Below are 22,111 nucleotides of genomic sequence, written 5' to 3'. Positions count from 1 at the left end.
AGGTTGAAAAAGCGCACTTTTCGGCTTAAGCCTCCCTCTAACATAAATCCTAAAAGTATAGTCTAATATTATAGCAGCTAAAGATACAGCTAGATGAAAATCATGCAAACCCTCCAAGAAACGAATTCATCTTTCTATTTTAAACTTATGCAATGTGTGCCATACATCGTTCACGCTATACTGAAAAACACGGTCACTCTAGGCTGTTAAAAACTAGCTCTACTTCTTTGAAAGTGACTCGCTGGTGGATTGACCTATACGACCTTTAAATGTCTTAGTTAAAAACAAACAAACAACGATAATAAAAAGAATGCAAATGCTTCTATTGCATCCCCTCCCTCCTTACCACCTGACCGTGTGTGTGTGTGTGTGTGTGTGTGTGTGTGTGTGTGTGTGTGTGTGTGTACAGTATACAATATCTGCTACATCTGGCAGATAATTCTTTGGCACACAAATAATCCATCATTCTACAGTTGATAAACATTTGCCATATATTTCTGCTGTAAATAATAATACAGATGCTTCTGCAGGGCAAAAGTGTTAACAATATTCTTCCATTATTTTTTTTCCAGCTTAGAGTCTTCAAGTTGGCAAAATCCTGGCCCACACTGAATATGCTCATCAAGATCATCGGCAACTCGGTGGGCGCCCTGGGGCAACCTGACCCTGGTGTTGGCCATCATTGTCTTCATCTTCGCCGGTGGTCGGCATGCAGCTGTTTGGGAAGAGCTACAAGGAGTGCGTCTGCAAGATTTCCAACGATTGTGAGCTTCCACGGTGGCACATGCACGACTTCTTCCACTCCTTCCCTGATCGTGTTCCGGTGGGTGCTGTGTGGAGAGTGGATAGAGACCATGTGGGATTGCATGGAGGTCGCGGGCCAGACCATGTGTCTCACTGTCTTCATGATGGTCATGGTGATTGGGAACCTTGTCGTAAGTAATAAAATCATGCTTCTCCTATTCAGTCACAAATAATATGGTTTTACAACTGTTTGAATGAAGAAAGTTTTATGCTTTAGGAAGGATTATTTTGGAAGGTGTTTATTTCCAATTGCCTATTACATAAGATTGCAGGAACCATGCATGATTTAGCGGTCATGTGGTTTACACCACCCTCTTGAGCCAAAATTCTTCCTTACTCTTCTATGGTGAAAGAACGTTCCTGGTTTTATATTTCCATACTAATATGGAAGTATAAACAAAATAACTCACTCATTTTATTTACAATTGTTAACAATGGTATCTTTGAAAAACGTTTTAATTTTGGGTCTCCTCAAAATTCAAGATGAAATCTTACTGAACCTCTTAACTGCAGACTGATATTCAAAGGCACCTCATACCTAGGAATTACAGCATGAGTCAAGGTAACAGTGACTTGAAAAAATTTATAATTTATTAATTTCTGTATTTATAAATTTCAGTCTTTATAATTTCTTAGTAAGTCAACTATGTGCTGGGTCTTTGAAGCAAGGATATGATAATAAGAAAATGAGACTCAGTGTCAGGACATTAGATGAGATAAGAGCCCATGTTCAGAATTTAAAAACAAAGCACTGTGTTTACCTTCACATAATAGAAATATTGTTTTGCTAGGGGGGCTCAGTTTTCATTAAAGAAGGTGGATCTGAAATAGCTGTGGTGTAAGATTTAAGCTATAGGGACAAAGACGATTGTCCCCAAACTAAGGAACAGTCATTGCTCCCTGCAGCTGGGAAACAGAATAGTAGAAGGAGCAAAGCCTCATACATCCAACCCTGAAGACTGGGCAGTTTCCATGGATGAGAGCTAAGGATTAAGAGCATCTGAGCTGTTGAAGCTCAGCCAGTCTTGAGATTGCTGTCAGGATGTTTAATGCGGCCACAATCTTGACTGGGGTGAGAGGAGCAGCTTCCAAGAAGGCTTCATATCTTGATTGTCAGCAAGTGGCTCCAGTTCTTCCCTGGCTGTTGGAGGAAGGCTATAGAATCTTTCTGTAGAATTGTTGAGTGTCCTCATTCCACAACAGCTTGCCTGCTCCACTTCAGACAGTACCAGAGAGAGGGCACGATGCTCTAATCCTGAAAACCGCACTCTATCACTGGGCTGTGATCTGTTTACAAGAAGCTACTTCCTAAAAGGAATGTATGTAACCTCAAAATATTACAGTGTTACTCTACAAAGACATGTTAGCATTGTATGTTGATTAAAAGTAGAACAACACAAGAAAGCCAAGTCCAATATTCAACATCGTATGGGAGGATTCAATGACATAAAGTGTTTCATGATAGACAAGAACATTCTATTAATATGCCTTACACAATTAAATCCAAATATAATTGTGGCACTGTTAATTCACCTTTCTTACAGATAAAAACTCAGATTGAGTATTTAATAATTTTTTTCTTATTTATCTATTTTTCACCCAAGTGAGAAATTTAAAGGTGAGTCAGAGTAAAAAGAAAGATATTAATAGATGTCTGAAGTAGAGGGACAGGTGGGTCTCAGTATGGCTGTCGGAGCCACGGCAGGGGTGATTGACAGGTGGTCAGTATAGACCTGACTTGCTTTCATCCTGGCTGACTCTTCTAACCTTACACACATTCACCCGCCACTTGTCACTGAAATTTTAAACTAGAATCTTCCAGCGTCCACCTTTGTACTAACAGCCTTGCATTTCATAGCTGTCCTATTTTATTCTGAATAATCAAGGACGGTGTCACTCAAACCCTGGGGAAAGAAATGAAGACAGCTATGTTCCCAACAATACCCTGATCCTCTGTTGCCTGCCTGGTCTACAGACTTAGAGATGATGATACCACAAGTGTCATTTTCATTCAATATTAGCAACAATATTATTATATAGCCACTGCATCTTTACTGTATTTCTGTTATATGAACACAGACAGCTGCTACAAAGGTTTTTGAAACAAAATTAGGACTGTCCTCCAGCAATAAATACATTTTTCTGGAACTTAGCATGTTGCCAAACTGGAAAATGTTGCAATGCTACTGAAGCCAAAACGGATGTAAGTAGGCAGGAGTTCTATTTGGTTCGAGGAATCAACTTAGACTAAATATTCACTGTCCTAAGAATTACAGATTATATGTTCAAAATAGCAAGTGTCTGAAAGAACGTGTTTCTTTGACTGCAGGGTTGTCTAGATTCTTCTGGATGTAAAGTTGATAAAGAAGTGCCATGCCATGGCAGCTTGGTGATTTTGAAATGGACCAGAAATCGAGTCTGAATAGTATTTGCTGTCAGCCAACTGTTTGTTTCTACTTCGCTCTTGTTTCTGGAGACTCCATTTTTAAGGGAATGTCTGAAGGGAATGCCATGTCTCACAGCGGACGCAAGGAAAGCAGGCTGTCTGATCGCTCTCCCTCCGCTCTCTTTTAGGTTCTGAACCTCTTCTTGGCCTTGGCTCCTCAGCTCCTTCAGCTTCTACAACCTTGCCGCCACAAGATGATGACAATGAGATGAACAACCTCCAGATAGCTGTGGGCAGGATGCAAAGGGGAATCGACTTTGTTAAAAGGAAGATCCGTGAATTCATCGAGAAGGCCTTCGTGAGAAAGCAGAAGGCTTTGGATGAGATCAAACCCCTTGAAGACCTGAACAACAAGAAAGACAGCTGTATCTCCAACCACATGACCATCGAAATAGGCAAAGACCTCAATTACCTCAAAGATGGAAACGGGACGACCAGTGGCATAGGCAGCAGTGTGGAGAAGTATGTGGTAGACGAGAGTGATTACATGTCATTCATAAACAACCCCAGTCTCACTGTGACCGTGCCCATTGCCGTCGGAGAGTCTGACTTTGAAAATAATACGGAAGAATTCAGCAGCGAATCAGATATGGAGGAAAGCAAGGAGGTAGGAATCTTAAAATAAAGGCTTATCTTGGTCCGTGCTTCTGTGGCTTTAACACTATTAGATATTTTATATTATACGTTGCTTCCCCGAAAGAAAATGGGAAAATATCATGTAATAGAGATGACTGGTACATTATGTTAGATTATCCTGGCTAGGCAAATGTCCATCATGGCTTAATTTTTCAAATAGTCGCTGTCTTAACTCGCAGTATTTATATGAATTTTTCTAAGCATTTTAAAAAGAGGTTTAGGATACTGCCTCAGTGTGTTTTGCTTTCTTCCTTATAATTCTCCACAATAATGGTTTAGTATTACTGAAAGATAACTAATGAAAAAAAATGGTTCTTGCTCTCATCTTGTTGTATTCTTGCCTGTAAGTGAAATACTTCATAAAGGAATAGTATCTACTTTTCTGAGATCTGTTAACTCATGGCTAAAACTGACTTGGAGCTTAGCTTGATGGTATTTAGTTTTGTGTTTCCTAAAGCTGATTTTTTTTTTTTTTAAGAAAGAGACGTTTCTGATAGGGAATTGTTTCTAAACCCAATTGAGTGCAGTCAACCCGTGTATGCACAGGAAGCCTCCATATGTATTGGAACACAAATTCTGAACTTACCAATGCAGTGTCTTCATAAGACAGTCTTTGATTGTGAGATGATTTTATCAATACCAGTGAATGCTTGTTTGTGTCCCTGAGATAAAGGGAAAAATGAGTGTCTAAATCAATGTATTTTTGAAGGGTAAATAACTGAATGGTCCAGAGGGTGTGAAGTCATTTGAATTAAGTACTCTTTTGTGTTTTTCCCAGATTAGCTTGATTCTTTATCAGCTTTCTGCAGTACCTCGAATATATCATTTAAAATCCATGTTCTAATTCTGGGGGTGGTGGGGGGCCTTGACTATATTTAATGCAATTCCTGTTACGATTCTTGGATGCCTGTTTCTCTTTTTAACTTTTGGAATATTTCTGGATCCATGCTTGAACGATAATCTCCTTTCACAGCGATATTTAGCGCTATAATACGGTGACCTTCACTTCTGACCCTTCTTGCTTCTCCCAGGCGTGAGACCAAGCTGGAGCCGTCAAGAACGCTGCTCTGGTGTTTTTTAAGCCGCCAGAGGCTCGGGCCATCACTTTTACCCAGGTTACCAAAGCAAGTTGTGCATATATACATATACTCGGTGTCGAAATGACTTGACTGGCCTGCATGTTACTCAGCTGCGTCCCTCGCCTATCCATTGGCAGTACTATAAGGACATGCACAGCTGCTCCTAGGTTGGGTCATTTAGAGCATGGTCAGGCAAGGCTGGCAGCCCCAACTTCTTTCTTTTGTTTGAAGGGAAGTGAATTTAGCTGCTAATTTCTTTGTGTAGATTTTAATAGAAACTATATACTCATTTAAAAGTGAAAGTGCATGCCTTTGCGGAATTTGTGACTTCCACTTCATGTCACAAGTTTGGAACATGCTAGTGGCCTGGAGGAGGCTTGTAGGTGCAAAAAAAAAAAAAAAACCACTGTAGAAAAGCTTCTGCCTCTTTGTTTTTGTATTTTTTTTTTTGTTTTCTTCTACTACTTTTAAAATACATTTCCAGGAAGTGTGTTTTGTTGGTTATATTTTGCTCAGTGTCTGAAGGGTAATATGCAAATTAAAGCAATCCCTCACCCACATGCAAATTTCCCAACAGACTTTCAATGTGATAATAATGTAAATGAATGGGAGTGTTTGCATTTTGTTGCTGCCGCCAAGAGTATAATTTTCATCCGCTTCATTTTTGGGAAAGGGCATGCTTTATTTAGAAATTGACCAAGAGCCTTTTTGCATTGAGAATGATTCCTTAGAGAGTCTGTTTATATTTACTCGTAAAATCCTAGAAAGAAATATACTCATTTACCAAAATAAAAATCAGAAAGAAAGAAAAAAATAGGAAGGAAGGAAGGAAAGGAGGAAGGGATGGTAGGGAGGAGGCGAAGGCGAGGGAGGGAGAGATGGAAGGAAGGAAAGAAGGAAGGAAAGGAAGGAATGGAATGGAAGGAAGGAAGGAGAGGAATTTTGTCTTCCATCTATCTTTATTGTGCTAATTGAGAAAACAGATCTGGAGTCCATCATCCTCATCCCTTTACCCATTGTAACTTCCTTCTCAACCCCTTCTCTCACAGCTCCTATCAAACTTAGCTCAGGGCATAGCGCACATGCGCCATGCTTCATAAAGTCCTCCATAGGGAAAATCACAGCGGGCGTTGTCTCTGTATTAGTGAGAGAACCCCATTACTGTGTGTAACTATTATGTAAGCTCATTTCTATTGAACTTTCATTATCTAATATTGATTTCATGCACAAGATATTTAACTAAATTGTTTCTTCAGTTTCATCAACTTTTGTAGAAATTTTCGTAGATACTTTTATCACTTAGAATTAGTGATGTTAAAACTGTAAAATAGCTCATACAGAAATGTTGAGCTTTTTTCAAAGGAGGAAATTCCATAACATTATCAAAACATTCCTTGATGCTTTGGGGAAAAATTTCAATTGCTAGTACTCCTCCTGCTTCTGTCAGAAGAATAGTGTATAAAATCTCTAAGATGCCAGTTTTCTCCCCTATTTGTAGTGAAGAGGTACGGGCCAGCTTCCCGCCGCCCAGCTCCCAGCCACCGGCTAGCTATACCCCAAAATAACCACACACAATTGTATTCTTTTAAATACTGCCTGGCCCATTATTTTCAGCCTCTTACTCACATCTTGACTAACCCATATCTAATAATCTGTGTAGCACCACAAAGTGGTGCCTTACCAGGTAGATTTTAGCGTACGTCCATCTTGGGCTGGAGCTTCATAGCGTCTGGCTTCTCTCTCAGGAGAGGCACAGCGGTCTGACTAACTTAAGAGAGGTGTGGCATCTGACTGAGCCATCTACCACACTTCCTTCTTCCTGTTCTGTCTACTCCACCCACCTAAGGGCCGGTCTATCAGATGGGCCAGGCAGTTTCTTTATTAACTATCCAATGAAATCATCAGATAGATAGAAGACACACCTACATCACCTATTAAATGTTAATTCTTTATTATCTTTAAGGTAATGATTTGCTCTTCCTAGTTTCTTATAACGAGGCAAGACTAGTTTCCTTAGCTTCTGAATATTCCACTTTCTACTTTCTTTAGGGAAAGGCACTGAGAGAAATGATAATCGAGTACATGACCTTTTAAAGTATATTTCAGCAGATACAAAGGAGAACTGATTCTTGTAATCTTCAACTTTTTTAAAAAAGTCTTTTACAATCTCTTTTGGAAGTATGGTTCAATCCCTAGAAGAACATACTAAATTCCCACATGAAGGAGATGGAGGAGTCTAAAGCATGCTGATTAGATATGAGCAAGCTTTGGTGGGGATGATATCAATGGATGATAACTCATGATTTTGTCAGAAAATGAGTAGCCCTCATTGGAAAAATTTTCAGTGGAGTAGTGATAATGAAAAAAAAAAAAACTCTACATATCTTTACTATCAGACCAAAATGGGCCAGACACATTGATATCTGCTGAGGGTCGTCCATCGCAATATACATCATTTTTGCAACTCCAAGAAACTTTAATCTAAAGTCTGTCATTTAGGATTTAAAGTTTGTAATAAAATATCCACCATAAGTAATAAAAATTTTTTTTGGTTAAATCACCTTAATGGACACGATGTTTTGGTTTGACAATATTTTGTAATTCCTGATTGTAAGGGAAATACCAACTCTTCCTTTTTAACGTCACTGTGTCACTGGGGCTGTAAGTCTATCACCCAATCAGACCATGCCCTCCAATGTTGTGATGTTAGCATCATCCCTGTGAAAGCAACTGGTGCTCCTGCAGTGTATGCTAGGAGCAGGATCCAGTACTAAACGCTCGCCATTCTTTGACAGTAAAACAGTAGAAACTGGAACGCTGGATTTAATCTACATTTGAGGTAATGCAGATTTTTTTTAAATCCTGGTATTTTATTATTACCATTGTTAGAACATATTTTATTCTCAAAATTTTGCACAGCACTTACTAATTACATTTAAAAATAGCCTTATAGTAGCAAACAAATGTGAAATAGAGTTTTCTTAACCCTTCTCCAAATGGGACTTAATTATTTTTAAAATTATTTATTTTCATTGGCTTTCTGGAGGGTTATTAATTTGGCACACTGCAGTTTAATAATAATTTATTGTTGATAAAAAAAAGAAAACTTGAAAACGTAATCTTTAAACTTAAAAGAGGGGTTGTAAGGTCAGGAGCAATAGCTCCGATTCTGAGATGCCTGCTGTGCAGGCACAAGAGTGTGAATTTGGATCTCCAGAGTCCATGTGTAAGCAAGGTATAGCAGTGAGTGTCTGTACCCCAGCACTGGAGTGAGACAGAGACAAGGGGATACCTGGGACTTTCTGCCCAGTCAGCCTCTCCAAATCACTAAGTTCTGGGTTCAGTAAGAGACCCAGATTCAAAAACTAAAGTAGAGAGCAGTAGAGAAACACATAATATCAACCTGTGACCTTTCTATGCACACACAGATATACATGCACCAACATATACATGTGCACAACATGACCTTGTATATACAACAACACATATATACCCCAAAACCATGCAATAGTGCAATTTGGTATTTATTAGATCATCAAGAGAAATGTGATTCTTCTCTATTCAGTTTATAGAATTTTGAATAACTACTTAATAATAAGAAGTATCTTAACATCATTGATATAAGCACTTCATAAAATGTAGTTTTTAACTCGATTATGTGTCATATTTCTAATGAGTTTTGATTGCTACTACTGGTTCATATAGCCCGCCCTCATGACTGTTCTTACATAATCTATTATCCCAGTCTTGTATTGTACCCATATTTTGTTCAGTTTACTGGGCAATGTTGCTTCAACACATGATCACATTCCACCCATTTATTTCCTACTAAGTTAGGTATGGAAGGAAATGTAATGTTCAGTATTGCCAGAGGGGAAGTAGAGAACTCACTAGACTGTCTATTATAGCCAGTTTGTATTTTGCTATTTCTTACTTTGGCAGCACTTTCTAAAGTGTGGTGCCCAGATCAGGGTACTACCAGACAGCCTGAAAATGCAGGCATTTTTGTTTAGAATGTAAATCTCTGGTGCCTTTAATCCCGCACTGAGGATTTTGTGAGTTAAAAAGCCAGCCTGGTCTACAGAGTGAGTTCCAGGACAGCTAGGGCTACACAGAGAAACCCTGTCTCAAAAAAGAGAGAGACCCAGAGAGAGAGCCAGAGAACACAAGTTCCAACAGTGACTGACAATGATATACACTTGACAGCTTTAAGTAGCAAATTTGCACAGTGGTCAGGGGCATCATAGCTAGGAACTGATCTGAAGTTTATGGTTTCTATAGTTCTTAATTCATTTAATTTTGTAAGATTTTAATACTTTTTTTTTTTTTTTTTTGGTTTTTCGAGACAGGGTTTCTCTGCAGCTTTTTTAGAGCCTGTCCTGGAACTAGCTCTTGTAGACCAGGCTGGCCTCGAACTCACAGAGATCCGCCTGCCTCTGCCTCCCGAGTGCTGGGATTAAAGGCGTGCGCCACCACCGCCCGGCTGATTTTAATACATTTTAAGCAACATATTTTATCAACATGATAACATTTAACTCCTATACAACAGAATGATTGAATTGAAATGAGGAATTTTATTGATCATCAGTTTTTGTTGTTCGTCTCCAGTATGATTTGTGATAAGGTTTTATTCGTGAGATATTTCAATGCATGCTTTCTTTTACATTAACATATACAGGAATTATGAAAATGACTCGACACTGAGGTTCTTAGCTATGATTCATCTAAGTCAGCAGCATCATAAACACTATCTTGAATCTATAATGTTGAGTCATACATCCAGTCTACTAAATGTTCCAAATTCACTAAGATTGCATTTACTCGTGAATCTTCAGAGAAATTTCCGAGAATGCTGTAGAAGAATAGAGTACAGAAAGTCTAGGGCATAGCCACTCATTAACTCTGACATTGACAAGGTGAGTAAGCCCACTGGATAGTGGTGTGATGCCTCGCTGTGCAGCATGGTCTTTGCTGTAGTAAATTAAACACCACAAGCGTAAGTACACACACTAACATGTATGGAAGACAGTATGCTATTGTTCCTTGGGGAACGGGAGGGGCAGCTGCTGCTTCAGGGATTTCGTTCTCTCTGGAACAGTAAATCTACATACTTAGTGTAGAGAGAAGGAAACTATATCTAAAACAATGGATTCAGTAGTAATTTTCCTTATAGCTGACCTCACGGGCTCCTCTTAATTATGAATGAATACTTGGCAGCCTGATTTCCAGGAGGCACTTCTAACTTTAAGAACTGTTGATCATCATTTAAGCATCCCTGAATATCTAAGGACCATGATACTCTGCGATTAATTATATTCCTTCGAACCCTGGAAGAAATCAATCAAGCAGGAAGAAGTAGAGGTACTTAAGAGGCTGAAGTCCAAAAATAGGTTGTGAGGTCACTCATTCATTGACACAAGAAACATTCCCTAACGACAAGAATGGATGTTCAGTGCGAGGGATATGGTAACAACAAAAATACAGTCTTCTGTCCCCAAACCTTAACCTAGCAAGGTACATATCCCAGAATCACAAAACACACTTAAGCTACACTTTGTATAACAGGAATAAGCTGAGTGTTGAAGTTCATTGCAAAAATTCTGGCTGTTGCTTCTTAAATGGCACTGAAGGGCCTCGATATAATGAAAAGTTGTGTATATTTCTTTTTCACTATGGTTTGAGGAAGAGAAAACAGAGAAGGGCTTTGACTAAATTATCCACAGATAAGACCTGTAAATATTTTTCAAAAGAACGGAAAAACACATAAAGAGAAATCTTGTTTACTTTCAGGTAATGATGAACTCTGAATAGAGCAAATTGACTTTCTCTATTTTTTAAAAAAAAATTCAACAAGGCATTGAAAACAAGTGATTGGCTTGGTGATTTGTTCACTCAATGAAGAGCAAATTGGGACTCAGAGTAAGCTGTGAGGCTGAACTGTATTGTCGTGCATCCATAAGGCTCAGGGTACTGTTTATGCCCCTAAATAGCTCACACGTGTGTGGCAAAGACTTCAGTTTCTCTCTCTGAAATACTTCCGCCCATCCTTCTTGAAAGGCCAAAATGAATGAAAAATCAGAAAAAGTTATGAAATGTCCAGAACACCCAAGGTAGCAAAATGGTGGAGCGGAAGAAACTAGGAAGTGGAGGGAGTCATATGTATAAGAGAGGGCAAACGATGGTTGTGAAATAAGGAAAAAGTGATGGATTCTGGTGATGTTGGTCTTCATGACATCTTTTAAATTATTGCCAACCCAGATATGTGGTCATAGGGGTGAGAGCTGGTGTTGCAGAGAAACTTTTGAAGATTTTGAATCCTATGACATTTTATGTGGTGACTACTTCGAAACATAGAGTACCAGACGTCATTCTGTTATGAAGCCCTTCATTTATATATCCACCCATCCATTCATTTCCAAATAATATTTATTGAGTCTCTATGCCATACTTACTATTGGTTGTATTAGTTAATTTTCCCATTGCTGTGATAAGATACTCACAAAAGCAACTTAAGCAAGCATGGAAGAGTTCAGCTCTCAGTTTGAGGATACATCCATCACGGGAAGGAAGGCACAGTTGTCAGAGTATGAGCGAACTGGTCCCATGGCATCCACAGTCACAAAGCAGACAACATTGATCTGCTCACCTTCTCCTTTTATTTAGTGAAGACCCCCGACCCCATGGCATGGTGCTGTCCACATTTGGGGTGGATCTTCTCACCTCTGTTAATTCTGTCTAGTAATTCTCTCACAGATAAGCTCAGGGGTTTGTCCCCGGTGTGATTCTGGACCTATCATCTTGGCAATCAGATCAACCAAATGCTGATGGCTGTGTTTATACAGCCATTGACCTGTGCCTGCGTGAGCACTGACATAAAGAGGGACCTGCATTTTTGTATTGGGAGCTCCATTCTGCATTTCTGGTGTTATCCTCGTTATTAAAAGGAATCTTTTCTATTCTTACTATGTAGAGTTAAATCGGATGTAACTAAACTTCAGGTTGTCCCGTTACCTGTGCTGTGTTTCTAAACCCTATAAATGACAAAGCCTGTATCATCTGACCTCTAAGGTGTAATAACTTGATGTTAGATGAATCTCTACAAGTGATGAAACAATGTTTTAGGAGTCAATCACATGGCTACAAATCCAAGAAAGAAAGAAAGAAAGAAAGAGTCAAACCTAAAAGAAAGGATATGCGATCAGAAAAGGCCTCAAAACTTGGAATATTTATAATAAATTTTAATTTGGTGTCTCATCAAAGAACAAACAATATACAAATTTTAATTGCAAAGGTGTTATTATCTGCTAATATCATAAAATATTCAATGAGGAGAAAATCAGTTTATAACTTTTAACATTGTTTGGACAAATTTTAAGAAATTACAAAACTAATTCTTAGAAAGCAGGAGTATATAATATTATCGGTATTGTTAAATTAGTTAAAACATTTCAATTTCATATATATATTATATCATAATACTTTCTTCATAAGAACTCAAAACATGCTAAGTCAACACTTCATAAAAATAAAATTGTGTTCATGCTAATAAAGAATCATCTTATTAGGAAATTATCCACATAATTCTTACCCAAAGTGTGAGTAGAGTCTTTCCCATCGAAACTCTAGCATCCATTTGATTCCAGTGTTCCATGTGTCAGTGTTCATTTTACCATGTGCTTCCCTCATCCTCTTGGTAAAGGTGCTCCCGGAGCTCAGCCACCTCCTAATGTTATGCACTGATGGTAATAACATTGTAACAGGTTCGAGAATGCTGTGGCCTAAACTACTCTGGTTCCATGTGGCACTCACACCTGGCCCTGCACCAAGCCTGCGGCTTTGTAAAATCAGGCTAAAGACTGGGACCCTGCTCTTTATGCTGGTCCCAGGGATAGATTGACCTGGAGAAAGCGAATGCATGCCAATATTTGAGACAACTTCTTACCTCTATAGTTTCCCTTGGATAATTTTGATTGAACCCAAAGGAAACAAAATAACATGCAATGATTTGTTTCTGCCGTTTCTAAGAGGACAGGCAAGAGTGCCAAAGTAACAGGTAGTTTCCAAATGCACAATGAAACCCAGGAGTGCATTGGCCAAAGAGAATGCGAGATAGCTGCTCTTGCTGGATAGCTAACAATGTGCTGCTCTTCTCCTAAATAGAGAGTTATAGAATGTCTCTAATAATAACCAGTAGTCTATGTTTTCATGTCAATGAAAAGCGGAAAAATTTAGAATGTTGCTGTTTATGTGCATTTGACCCAACCTTTTCTACATTTGACATGAAAATACACTTGTGCAGCTTTTGTTGGGCGGGTCACAATTTTAGAATAAAACGAGCTATACCGTTGACAAATGAATTTGCCAAAGCAAGATCCCAGTGACCATCTGGCTGGCAGTTTGCATAAGCTCTCTGTAGAATTCTATTTCAGAAACATCATAGATGGGCTTAAACAAAAGCTACTTAAGTTGCACTGTGTTTAAGAAAAAAATATATATATTCTACAGTGCTGTATCTAATCTTGTGACCCCCACCTCTCCCAAGCAGATTGGCATTGTAATTTAAGTTATTCTTAAATTACAGATCAAGAGAAATGCTTACCGAAGACTGGGGTGGGGAGGGGGGAGGGTGGGCACGACTTAGGAATCTTTGTTTGGATTAGAGAATGTGTTTAAAAGCTTTTTCTGTGGGGTTGGTTTTTCAGAAATTGAATGCAACTAGTTCATCCGAAGGCAGTACAGTGGATATAGGTGCTTCCGGCAGAGGGAGAGCAGCCGGAAGCAGAACCAGAAGAATCCCTTGAGCCAGAAGCCTGCTTCACAGAAGGTAAGCAAGCAGTGGGGTGGCTTCAGTAGCCTTTCTTTTATCTACCCATCTTTCCTGCGACCTCTCCTCATCTCTCTACCTACCACCTAAACCGCTCCAATCACCCTTGCCTGTTTATCTACCAACTGTTCATTAGTTTGCTTTGTTTTGAATCTCAAAACAAGCTCCCTTTTCTTATTCTAGGCTTAAATTATGTAATAGATCCTTTTGCTTTCGAAGGTACTGATCACCTCTAAGAGTGCTGCTGTTTGGTGTATTAGCTTGCTTCTCTTCCTATGATTTAAAAAAAAAAAAAAAAAAAAAAAAAAAAACAAAAAAACTCCCTGTACCAAAGAAACTGAAGAGGAAAGGTTTATTGGGCTTCCATTTCTATGTCAGAGTCTACCATGAAGAAAGTCAGGGCAGGAAGTCAAGTCAAAAACCTAGAGGCAGGGACTGAAGCAGAGGCCATGGAGAAATGGGGCTCACCAGCTTGTTCCCCTGCTTCCTTTAACAACACGTGACTGTGCTCAAAAGGTAGCAGCAGCACAGTGAACGGGGCCCTCTCATGTCAATCATGAACCAAGAAAATGCCAACACATCAGTCAGGTGGAGGCATGTGCTCAGCCAAGGTTCTCTCTTCCCAGATGATCTGAGCTTGTGTTGACAAAAAACCCAGGCAGCACAATTCACTCTTCCAGTCTTCTAAACTAGCGAACAGGAGAGATAGCTAAGCATGGATGCACAACTGTTGAAGTTGTTAAAAGCAAAGGAAAAGACAAGCATCTAAAATGAGTAAGGAAATACCTGACATTTACCGAGGGGTTGTGATGTAGTGTACTAATTGATAACCGTGCATCTCAGCCATATGAAATGCTCAAATCTAAGCGGATCGCCTGGGCTTGACTGCTACCACCTTGGGCATGATGCTCAGACTTTCCAGTCACTGATTTTTGTCTGTATATTTTAATTGATTCTTCTCACTTCGTGTTATCAATAGGACTCTTATATAGCTCCAAAGATCTATCCCCCAAACCATTTTATTCCATAAAATTCAGAAATTAAACTTTATTGGACTTTACCTTATAATAATAGTTTTCTGTGACTGAAAAGTCACTCCCACTAAAATGTACATTCCCGAAGGGCAAAGCTGTTTTATATACTGTAATTGGATTATGATTTTTCCAAGTACAATTCTCTGAATACAGCAGCTGTTCAATACATATTTGCTGAAAAGCCTTTTTTACCTAGTAACTCACAAATTACACGTAAAGGCTTGTTGCATTACTGCTGATAATGATCAGAAACAAAGCAACTCAATTATTCAATAATAGTGAACATTTATATAATTTCCCATAATCTTATGGAGAGAAACATAATAGAATCTTTCACAAACTTTATGGTTAGATGGAAAAATTGTATTATGCCATGAAGTGAACTAATCAGAATTCAAATATATGTAATTCTTATGTACAGTAGTAGGATTGACTCATGGGACGAAGGCAAAACAGAAAAGTAAGTGGGAGCTTTTATTTTATGTTTTTCTGCATTTGAGTGTTTTGTGGTGAGTTATAACATAGTTATACGCACATAAAAATAAATAACCATCTAACAAACCATTAAAAGGCTATTCTTTTGGTCTTGATGTCTGTAAGCGGAAGCTATCCTTCAAATAAAGTTGTCTCTAATCCACTGAGGCAATACGATAGAGCACGTCCTGCCTTCCCAAGGCACAGAGTGACTAATGGCCTTCCTTTCATCCACTGTCATGTATGATAGACTGTGTGAGAAAATTCAAGTGTTGTCAGATAAGCATAGAAGAAGGCAAAGGCAAGCTCTGGTGGAACTTGAGGAAAACATGCTACAAGATAGTGGAGCACAACTGGTTCGAAACCTTCATCGTCTTCATGATTCTGCTCAGCAGCGGTGCTCTGGTATGTGACTCAGTGCCTGTGCCTTCATCCTTCCCCCTTTCCCTCTGCTGAACCTCACTTTACCCATTTGTCAAACAGACGGTTGGGAAAAGCAAAAGTTATGTGTGGAAGGCCCCGGGAGAGCGGCTTATACTGCTCTCTCTGGAGGAACCAGATAGGATTACACTTAGACAGTGTCTGGTCCCATAAAATATCAAAAAAAAAAAAAAAAAAAAATCTCCCTGACATTTAGTCACCAGTGGAAGTTCATTTTATTTTTGCATAATAAGAGAATTTTATTCTTTTATTCTCAAGTCCATTACTATACTTATTAGTGTCTACTGAATTTTAAACATATAATATAATGTAAATGCAATTGTTTTCTTAGTTAAAAAGGTTTTAGAGTGTCCGTGCAATGCCTCAACTGACAAAGAGAAAGATCAATGGCACCTCTTCAGAACGGCTATGCAGATGTGATGTGGGGTTGCCAGCTGAAGTGGGGGCTGCCTAATAGAGGCCCCTTGCTGGAAGAAGTCACCTGACTGATTCACACCAATCCACTTGCCAGCCAAAGCCAGCGGCGACTGACTACCTTGCTTTCCGAAAGCATTACAAACCTCGTTTGCATCTGACTTCATTTAACAGGAGAATAATTTAATCAAATACTCATTAATATAATAAAATTAGCAATCCATTTTCCCATTTTGCAATGTGACGGTAGTCGCATTTTCTTTACTTTTAATTTTCTGAAAGTGTTTGTGAGTGGTTTTCAATAAGAGAATCACCACCTTGCTTCTGGGGGCCTTTAAGCCCACTTCTGGTTTGACTGAGTCCTGCATCCGGCCATCTACTCGGTTAGGAGAGTACCTGAGTCCTCACAAGGGCATGGCCTTCCTGTAAGAGCTGTTGGCCCCTTGGTCCACTCAGCCACAGCTCACCGAAATCCATGCACTTGCTCACACAAGAGCTGGATTCTGGGACTTCCAGCTTGAGCTCCAAACTAAACTCCAAAGCCCTTCTGCCCAGTACTATCATAAACCTGGTTGCCCTCCCTCTCTTAAAAAGAAAACTTTCTTAGCTCCTTGATCCAGGCCACCACACACTGTTTTGACGTTTCCTTTAAAGAGCGTTGTGTTACAAGATTTTTTTTCATTCTAGAAGGCTAAAGGGTTCCTGTAAAATGGTCATACCCTTTCTTTCCTAAGAGCTGCAGAAAGATGGCAGCTTCCAGAGACACCCACACAACTGCTGGAGAAAATGTAGAGATAATCCCTGCCCCCACCCCCCCCTTCCCGTGCTCAGGAGATTCCTTGTAGCTTATTTACACATTCCAAGGAGGGGAATGCCAGTCACTCTGGATTCTGAGCTATTTCTAAATGACACCTCCTCTTGATTGAGAAAGAAACATCTGGCCTTCTCTCACACATCTCAAGCTCTTTGGGGATAGTCTCAAGATCCAGATTTAAAATTGCGTGATTCTCTTTGATAGGCTGCAATGCCCACGTGCTCCTCACATTCGTAGATAACTGTGAAGCCAGGACAGCGTGACGACCCTCCTGCCCCTGACTAAAGAAGGCTTGCTTTTGCAATTTTTTTTCCAATACATAAAATAAAATCTGTTCTTGACGATGACGTTCAATACCATGTCTTCTCCTGTAGGCCTTTGAAGACATATATATTGAGCAGCGGAAGACCATCAAGACCATGCTGGAGTATGCTGACAAGGTCTTCACTTACATCTTCATCCTGGAGATGCTTCTCAAGTGGGTGGCCTATGGTTTCCAGATGTATTTCACCAATGCCTGGTGCTGGCTGGACTTCCTGATTGTTGATGTGAGTATCCTGAGGTTCCCTCTTCTCTTTCTTTCTCAGCAGGGGACGATGAGCCTTGGTCCTGGTAGCATGGAGCAGGCATTGGGGAAACACTGCTTGAGTCCAAATACAAATGCTATTTTCCACCTTTCCAGTGGAAGTATATCTGAGACACATTTTTTTTTTTTTACTGAATAAGCAACTTAAAGGTTACTTTTTATCTTAGTCTATTTCAACATCATTTCAATTCATTTTTATTAGGCTTTCTTTTGTGTTTTTTTATTTTTTAGATTTTTTTCATTTTTTTATTAAAAATTTCCATCTCCTTCCCTCCTCCCACTTCCCTTCCCTCCCCTCCACCCATACCCCCACTGCCTCCCTCTCCATGCCAAATTGCAGGCAGGGTTCCCTACACTATGGGAAGTCCAAGGTCCTCCCAACTCCCCCTAGGTCCAGGAAGGTGAGCATCCAAACTGACAAGGCTCACACAGAGCCCGTCCATGCCGTAGAATCAAAGCCCATTGCCATTGTCCTTGGCTTTCTGACACACATTTTGAGGATTTATAATATAAGTGCCACCTTGTATTTCATGAGTTAGTTTGAATATTCAAATCGGTATGAAAATCCAAGCTATGCAAAAGTAAGGTTGTTTTCTAACTTTGTCTTTAATTCTCACATTTCATACAATTGCAGTTGTTAGAATTCTTCACGAGCATCTTTGGCAATACAATTTGTCAGCAGTTGAGCCCTACTGAGAAATATATGTCTCATACAGAGAATATTAATTTTATGTAAATTCAAAAGTCCAATAAACCAAGTGATACCACTGGAATTTTCTGGCGACTGAAAACAGATTGGCTAACCAATATTTTAAGGATTGATTAACCTGTATTGGTACTTAAAGCTATTAAAGTAGAATATCAGAATATAGAAGTATTTAAAATAATTGGATATTGTAAATTATTCCTAAATGTAACATTCAAATGGTACATGAAGAACTCCATTAAAGATCTTCTTGAATGCAGAAAGACAATATATAAAAATTAAAATCAGCATATGTTTATGTTTGGCAGTTCCAAACAATGAAACATATACTACCAGTCCTCCTTTTGTGTGACAAATTGTAAGACACTATTCTTTTCACTTTTTTGCATGTACTTGTAATAGATCAGTAGCTTGATGATCGCGTAGCTAATATTTAATATATATAAACAAGGCTAAGTCATTATATTCATATTAATTAAGCATAAAGAAACCCAAAAAGAAAGTTGACTTGCTGCCTGAACTCACATTATCTAATCTATATTGCCTAATATGAACTCACATTGTCTAGTATGATTTGATATCTACTATTTTAGATTTGTGAATACTCTCATGAGTGTACATTAAGCTGGTTGATACTTTGTTTAAAATCAAATATGCTTTCCAATAATCTGCTTTCTTATGGAGCTATAAATTGAAAAGTCACTTCTCTGGTCCTAAGGGAGTTTAAGTTTGGCCAGTAAGGACAAATGTATAGTCAGTGACTTTCCCTGAGGATAGGTTTCTTGAGAGTAGAGAAAACCAGAGTCTGAGTGAAAAAAATGCCAGTAGGTCCAGAGGTGGGAGGAACACTGATGGGTGCCCACCCTGAGTACTTGAGTGTTGAGCGTGAGCTCAGGGGGCAGGGAGCAGGATGGAAAGGTTTGTAAGTGGAAGACAAATTAAGAGAGACAGCTGTTTGAGGAACTCATGATGCCATCAGAAGAACCATGAAGATGGAGAGGTTAGTGGAGAGGAAGATTTTGAAGACTATCTTAAACAAAAAACCAGAAGATTAAAGACTATTATGGTGTCCCAGGAAGACCCAGATGTATCTCCTTTTCCCAGATCTCCTTTTCAAGTGTCAAAACAACTCACTGAAAGTGGCATGGCTTCCCACTTCTTCAGTTCTCCAATACTTCTGCCCCAGTTCTTTCCTCTTCAATGTGTGCTTGTCCCTCGGATGCTGTCATCAGAGAATGTAAAGCACTCAGGTCCTCCCGGCTCCCATTCTGAAAGCCTTCACAGTTCTTGAAAATTCCAACACTTTGTTCCTTGGTTATCTATAAGAAGAAGACTTACATGGGCCTAAACTACCCAGATGGATTTTGTACCCCATCTCTCCCTTAAATTCAGAGGCATTGCTTTCAGATAATCTGTACAAAATAGTTTAAATAAACCAAGGTTTTTGTAAAAGAAGTTCTGTTTACTTCTGCTATTTTTCTTAGAAACCATTTTTCAAATACTTATCATAATGCTTTTAAAGACTGTATTATGTCTTTATTTCTAGTTATCTGATATTCAATTTTTTGTGTCCTTTAGAATGAGATAATATTCATAGTTTTCCAAGGTAATTGGGTATCTTAGTGATGGCTATGACATCTTTTCTTTTTTTTTTTCCAACTGAGATTTTTAGAATTTTTACCAATAGCACTAGTAATATGTATAAATGTCTAAAAAAAATCATAACCTTAAAATTCTTTAGTTATACCAACATCTCAATTTTCTTTCTTTTCATTCACTAATTTTATTTGCTTTAATTAATGGTAATTCTCAAAATGTGATTTATGAATCAACACGGCTTATTTACCAGAAAACACAGAAAAATATCAATTCTCAGGCCTTCTCCCAAGCATACTAAATCAAACTCTGGCAGCTCTCAATGTTATTTTAATTGAAAAGGTTTTTTTTTTTCCTGTACAAATTCTGATCACAGTTTCTCCTCCCCCGATTGCTCCAGATTCTTCCCACTGACCGAATCCATATCCTTTCTTTATCCGGTTCATTAGAAAACAAGCATCTAAAATGAAGGGTAGGAAGACAAGACTAAAATAGAGGATACTATTCCTGCTGTAGCTCTCAGTGATCTTAAGTTCTGGATGATGTGGAAACTCACACAAGTCTGAGAACCTCTTGCTTCTTTGTTGCATAGAGCAAGGTTGAGGGGGTTTGTAGACATTTTTATCCCTAACTTTAATCACTTGTGTTCTCTTTTTTGCATAGGTCTCATTGGTTAGCTTAACTGCAAATGCCTTGGGCTATTCAGAGCTCGGCGCCATCAAATCCCTCCGAACATTAAGAGCTCTCAGGCCACTCAGAGCCTTATCTCGGTTCGAAGGAATGAGGGTAAGACCAAACACCTTAGAATTTGCTGGAACTATAGTTAAGAACAACCTGAAACTTTCTACAGCAGGAGGGGCAAATCCATCTTCGTGTTGACATAACCAAACAATCAGTAAGATACATCCAGTGTCCCCAGTGTGTATCATTATTTGACTCAACAGAACACAGTGCCGGATGCCCTTAATTCCTTTCCTTTTCATTAGGAAATTCTTGATCATATCTTGAAGATTGCTGATATGACTCAAGATTACTGATCTTTCCTCGATTTTAAAATGTGCAGGACATCTAACTTGATGTCGTTTAAAACCACCTGATCATGAATCATCATTTCTTCCCTGCACCGTGTTGTGAACCTGGTGCCTGTTGAAGACTGAATCTGGCCTTTTGGTTTTTAAGCACAGACAAAGATGTCTAAAAAGTAGGTCAGCTGTAGAAATCTGATACTCCCTTAGAAAGACAGTACAAAGGACCAGGAGGAATTCTTGCTGACATTTGTCATCCCCTGGGACAAAAGCCCAAGAACACATACCGTCACCACCTAGAAAATTATTGTAGCCTGTCTCCATGGTACTGAGTATAAAAAAAAAAAAAAAAACCCTACAAATGGATGCTTTTTGTGATACTTAAAACAGTTCCCTGTAATCCTAGCACTCAGAAGTTTGAGGTCATGGGATTACCATCTTACATAGTCACTTCCAAGCCAGGCTTAGCTAAAAAGTGACACACTGTCTCAAAAACTCTTTACAAGACAAGACAAAAACAGAAATGAAAATATTTCCTTTGACTTCATCAGGGTATTACAAGCACAGCCATAGATGCCTGTTATGTGTTGGTGTGTAGGTACGTTGGTGCATGTGTAGCCATGTTTGTTCATGTGTAGGCATGTCCTGCTTTTCTATGTGTAGAAAGAAATGGTTGGCTAGCTGTTAGATTATTTTCTTTAACAATTAAATAACTTCATGTTTTTACAGTAGTAGGCTTAATAAACAAAGGATGTTAAATGTTCTGTACTAGAATATGTTTCATATTTTCTATGTCAAATTTATCTTTCAAATTCTCCAACTTCCCCTTTCTTGGCCTTGGGACCAAATCTGAGGTCTTGTGTGTGATATGAAGGTGCTCTGTATCACACTGTAGACTCAAATGTTCTCCTTTGCTCTCAGTTTGGTATTGTACACTTCGTATACAATACAGCACTGCATACTTTCTATTTTTAAAATATTGATTGTTCAGATGATCCTATACATTTATGTCATTATTTGTGGGCTTAGTTACATGTTTATCTTAATTATCTCCATTTCTTGTTGAAAATCTGCTACATACATGTGCTTACCCCCTAAGAAAACATTTCATAATGCAAAATTCATTTCACGTTTTTCTGTTTGATCTAAATTCTTAGATCAAGCTTTTGAATACTTCTAACAAATATTCAACTTTGAGGAGAGAAGTATTTTTTCTCTAATTTGATCATTAT

At 38.8% G+C, this 22,111-nt stretch overlaps 1 protein-coding gene across 1 annotated transcript in view; it reads left to right on the top strand.

The window, feature by feature from the left end:
• Scn2a (sodium voltage-gated channel alpha subunit 2) overlaps nucleotides 1–22,111 on the top strand; it is an 82,995-nt gene that overhangs the window by 46,082 nt on the left and 14,802 nt on the right. The window contains 12 exon segments of the mRNA XM_038336059.1: nucleotides 573–653; nucleotides 655–699; nucleotides 701–808; nucleotides 810–935; nucleotides 3,379–3,402; nucleotides 3,404–3,442; nucleotides 3,444–3,857; nucleotides 13,668–13,718; nucleotides 13,720–13,789; nucleotides 15,548–15,702; nucleotides 17,341–17,514; nucleotides 20,518–20,640. Coding sequence (XP_038191987.1) covers nucleotides 573–653; nucleotides 655–699; nucleotides 701–808; nucleotides 810–935; nucleotides 3,379–3,402; nucleotides 3,404–3,442; nucleotides 3,444–3,857; nucleotides 13,668–13,718; nucleotides 13,720–13,789; nucleotides 15,548–15,702; nucleotides 17,341–17,514; nucleotides 20,518–20,640 — 1,410 coding nt within the window.

The sequence above is a fragment of the Arvicola amphibius genome, chromosome 7 (assembly GCF_903992535.2).
Source record: "Arvicola amphibius chromosome 7, mArvAmp1.2, whole genome shotgun sequence".
NCBI classification, from domain to species: Eukaryota; Metazoa; Chordata; class Mammalia; order Rodentia; family Cricetidae; genus Arvicola; species Arvicola amphibius.
The sequence above is the reverse complement of the archived record's forward strand: the minus strand, read 5'-3'. Positions and strand labels throughout refer to the sequence as shown.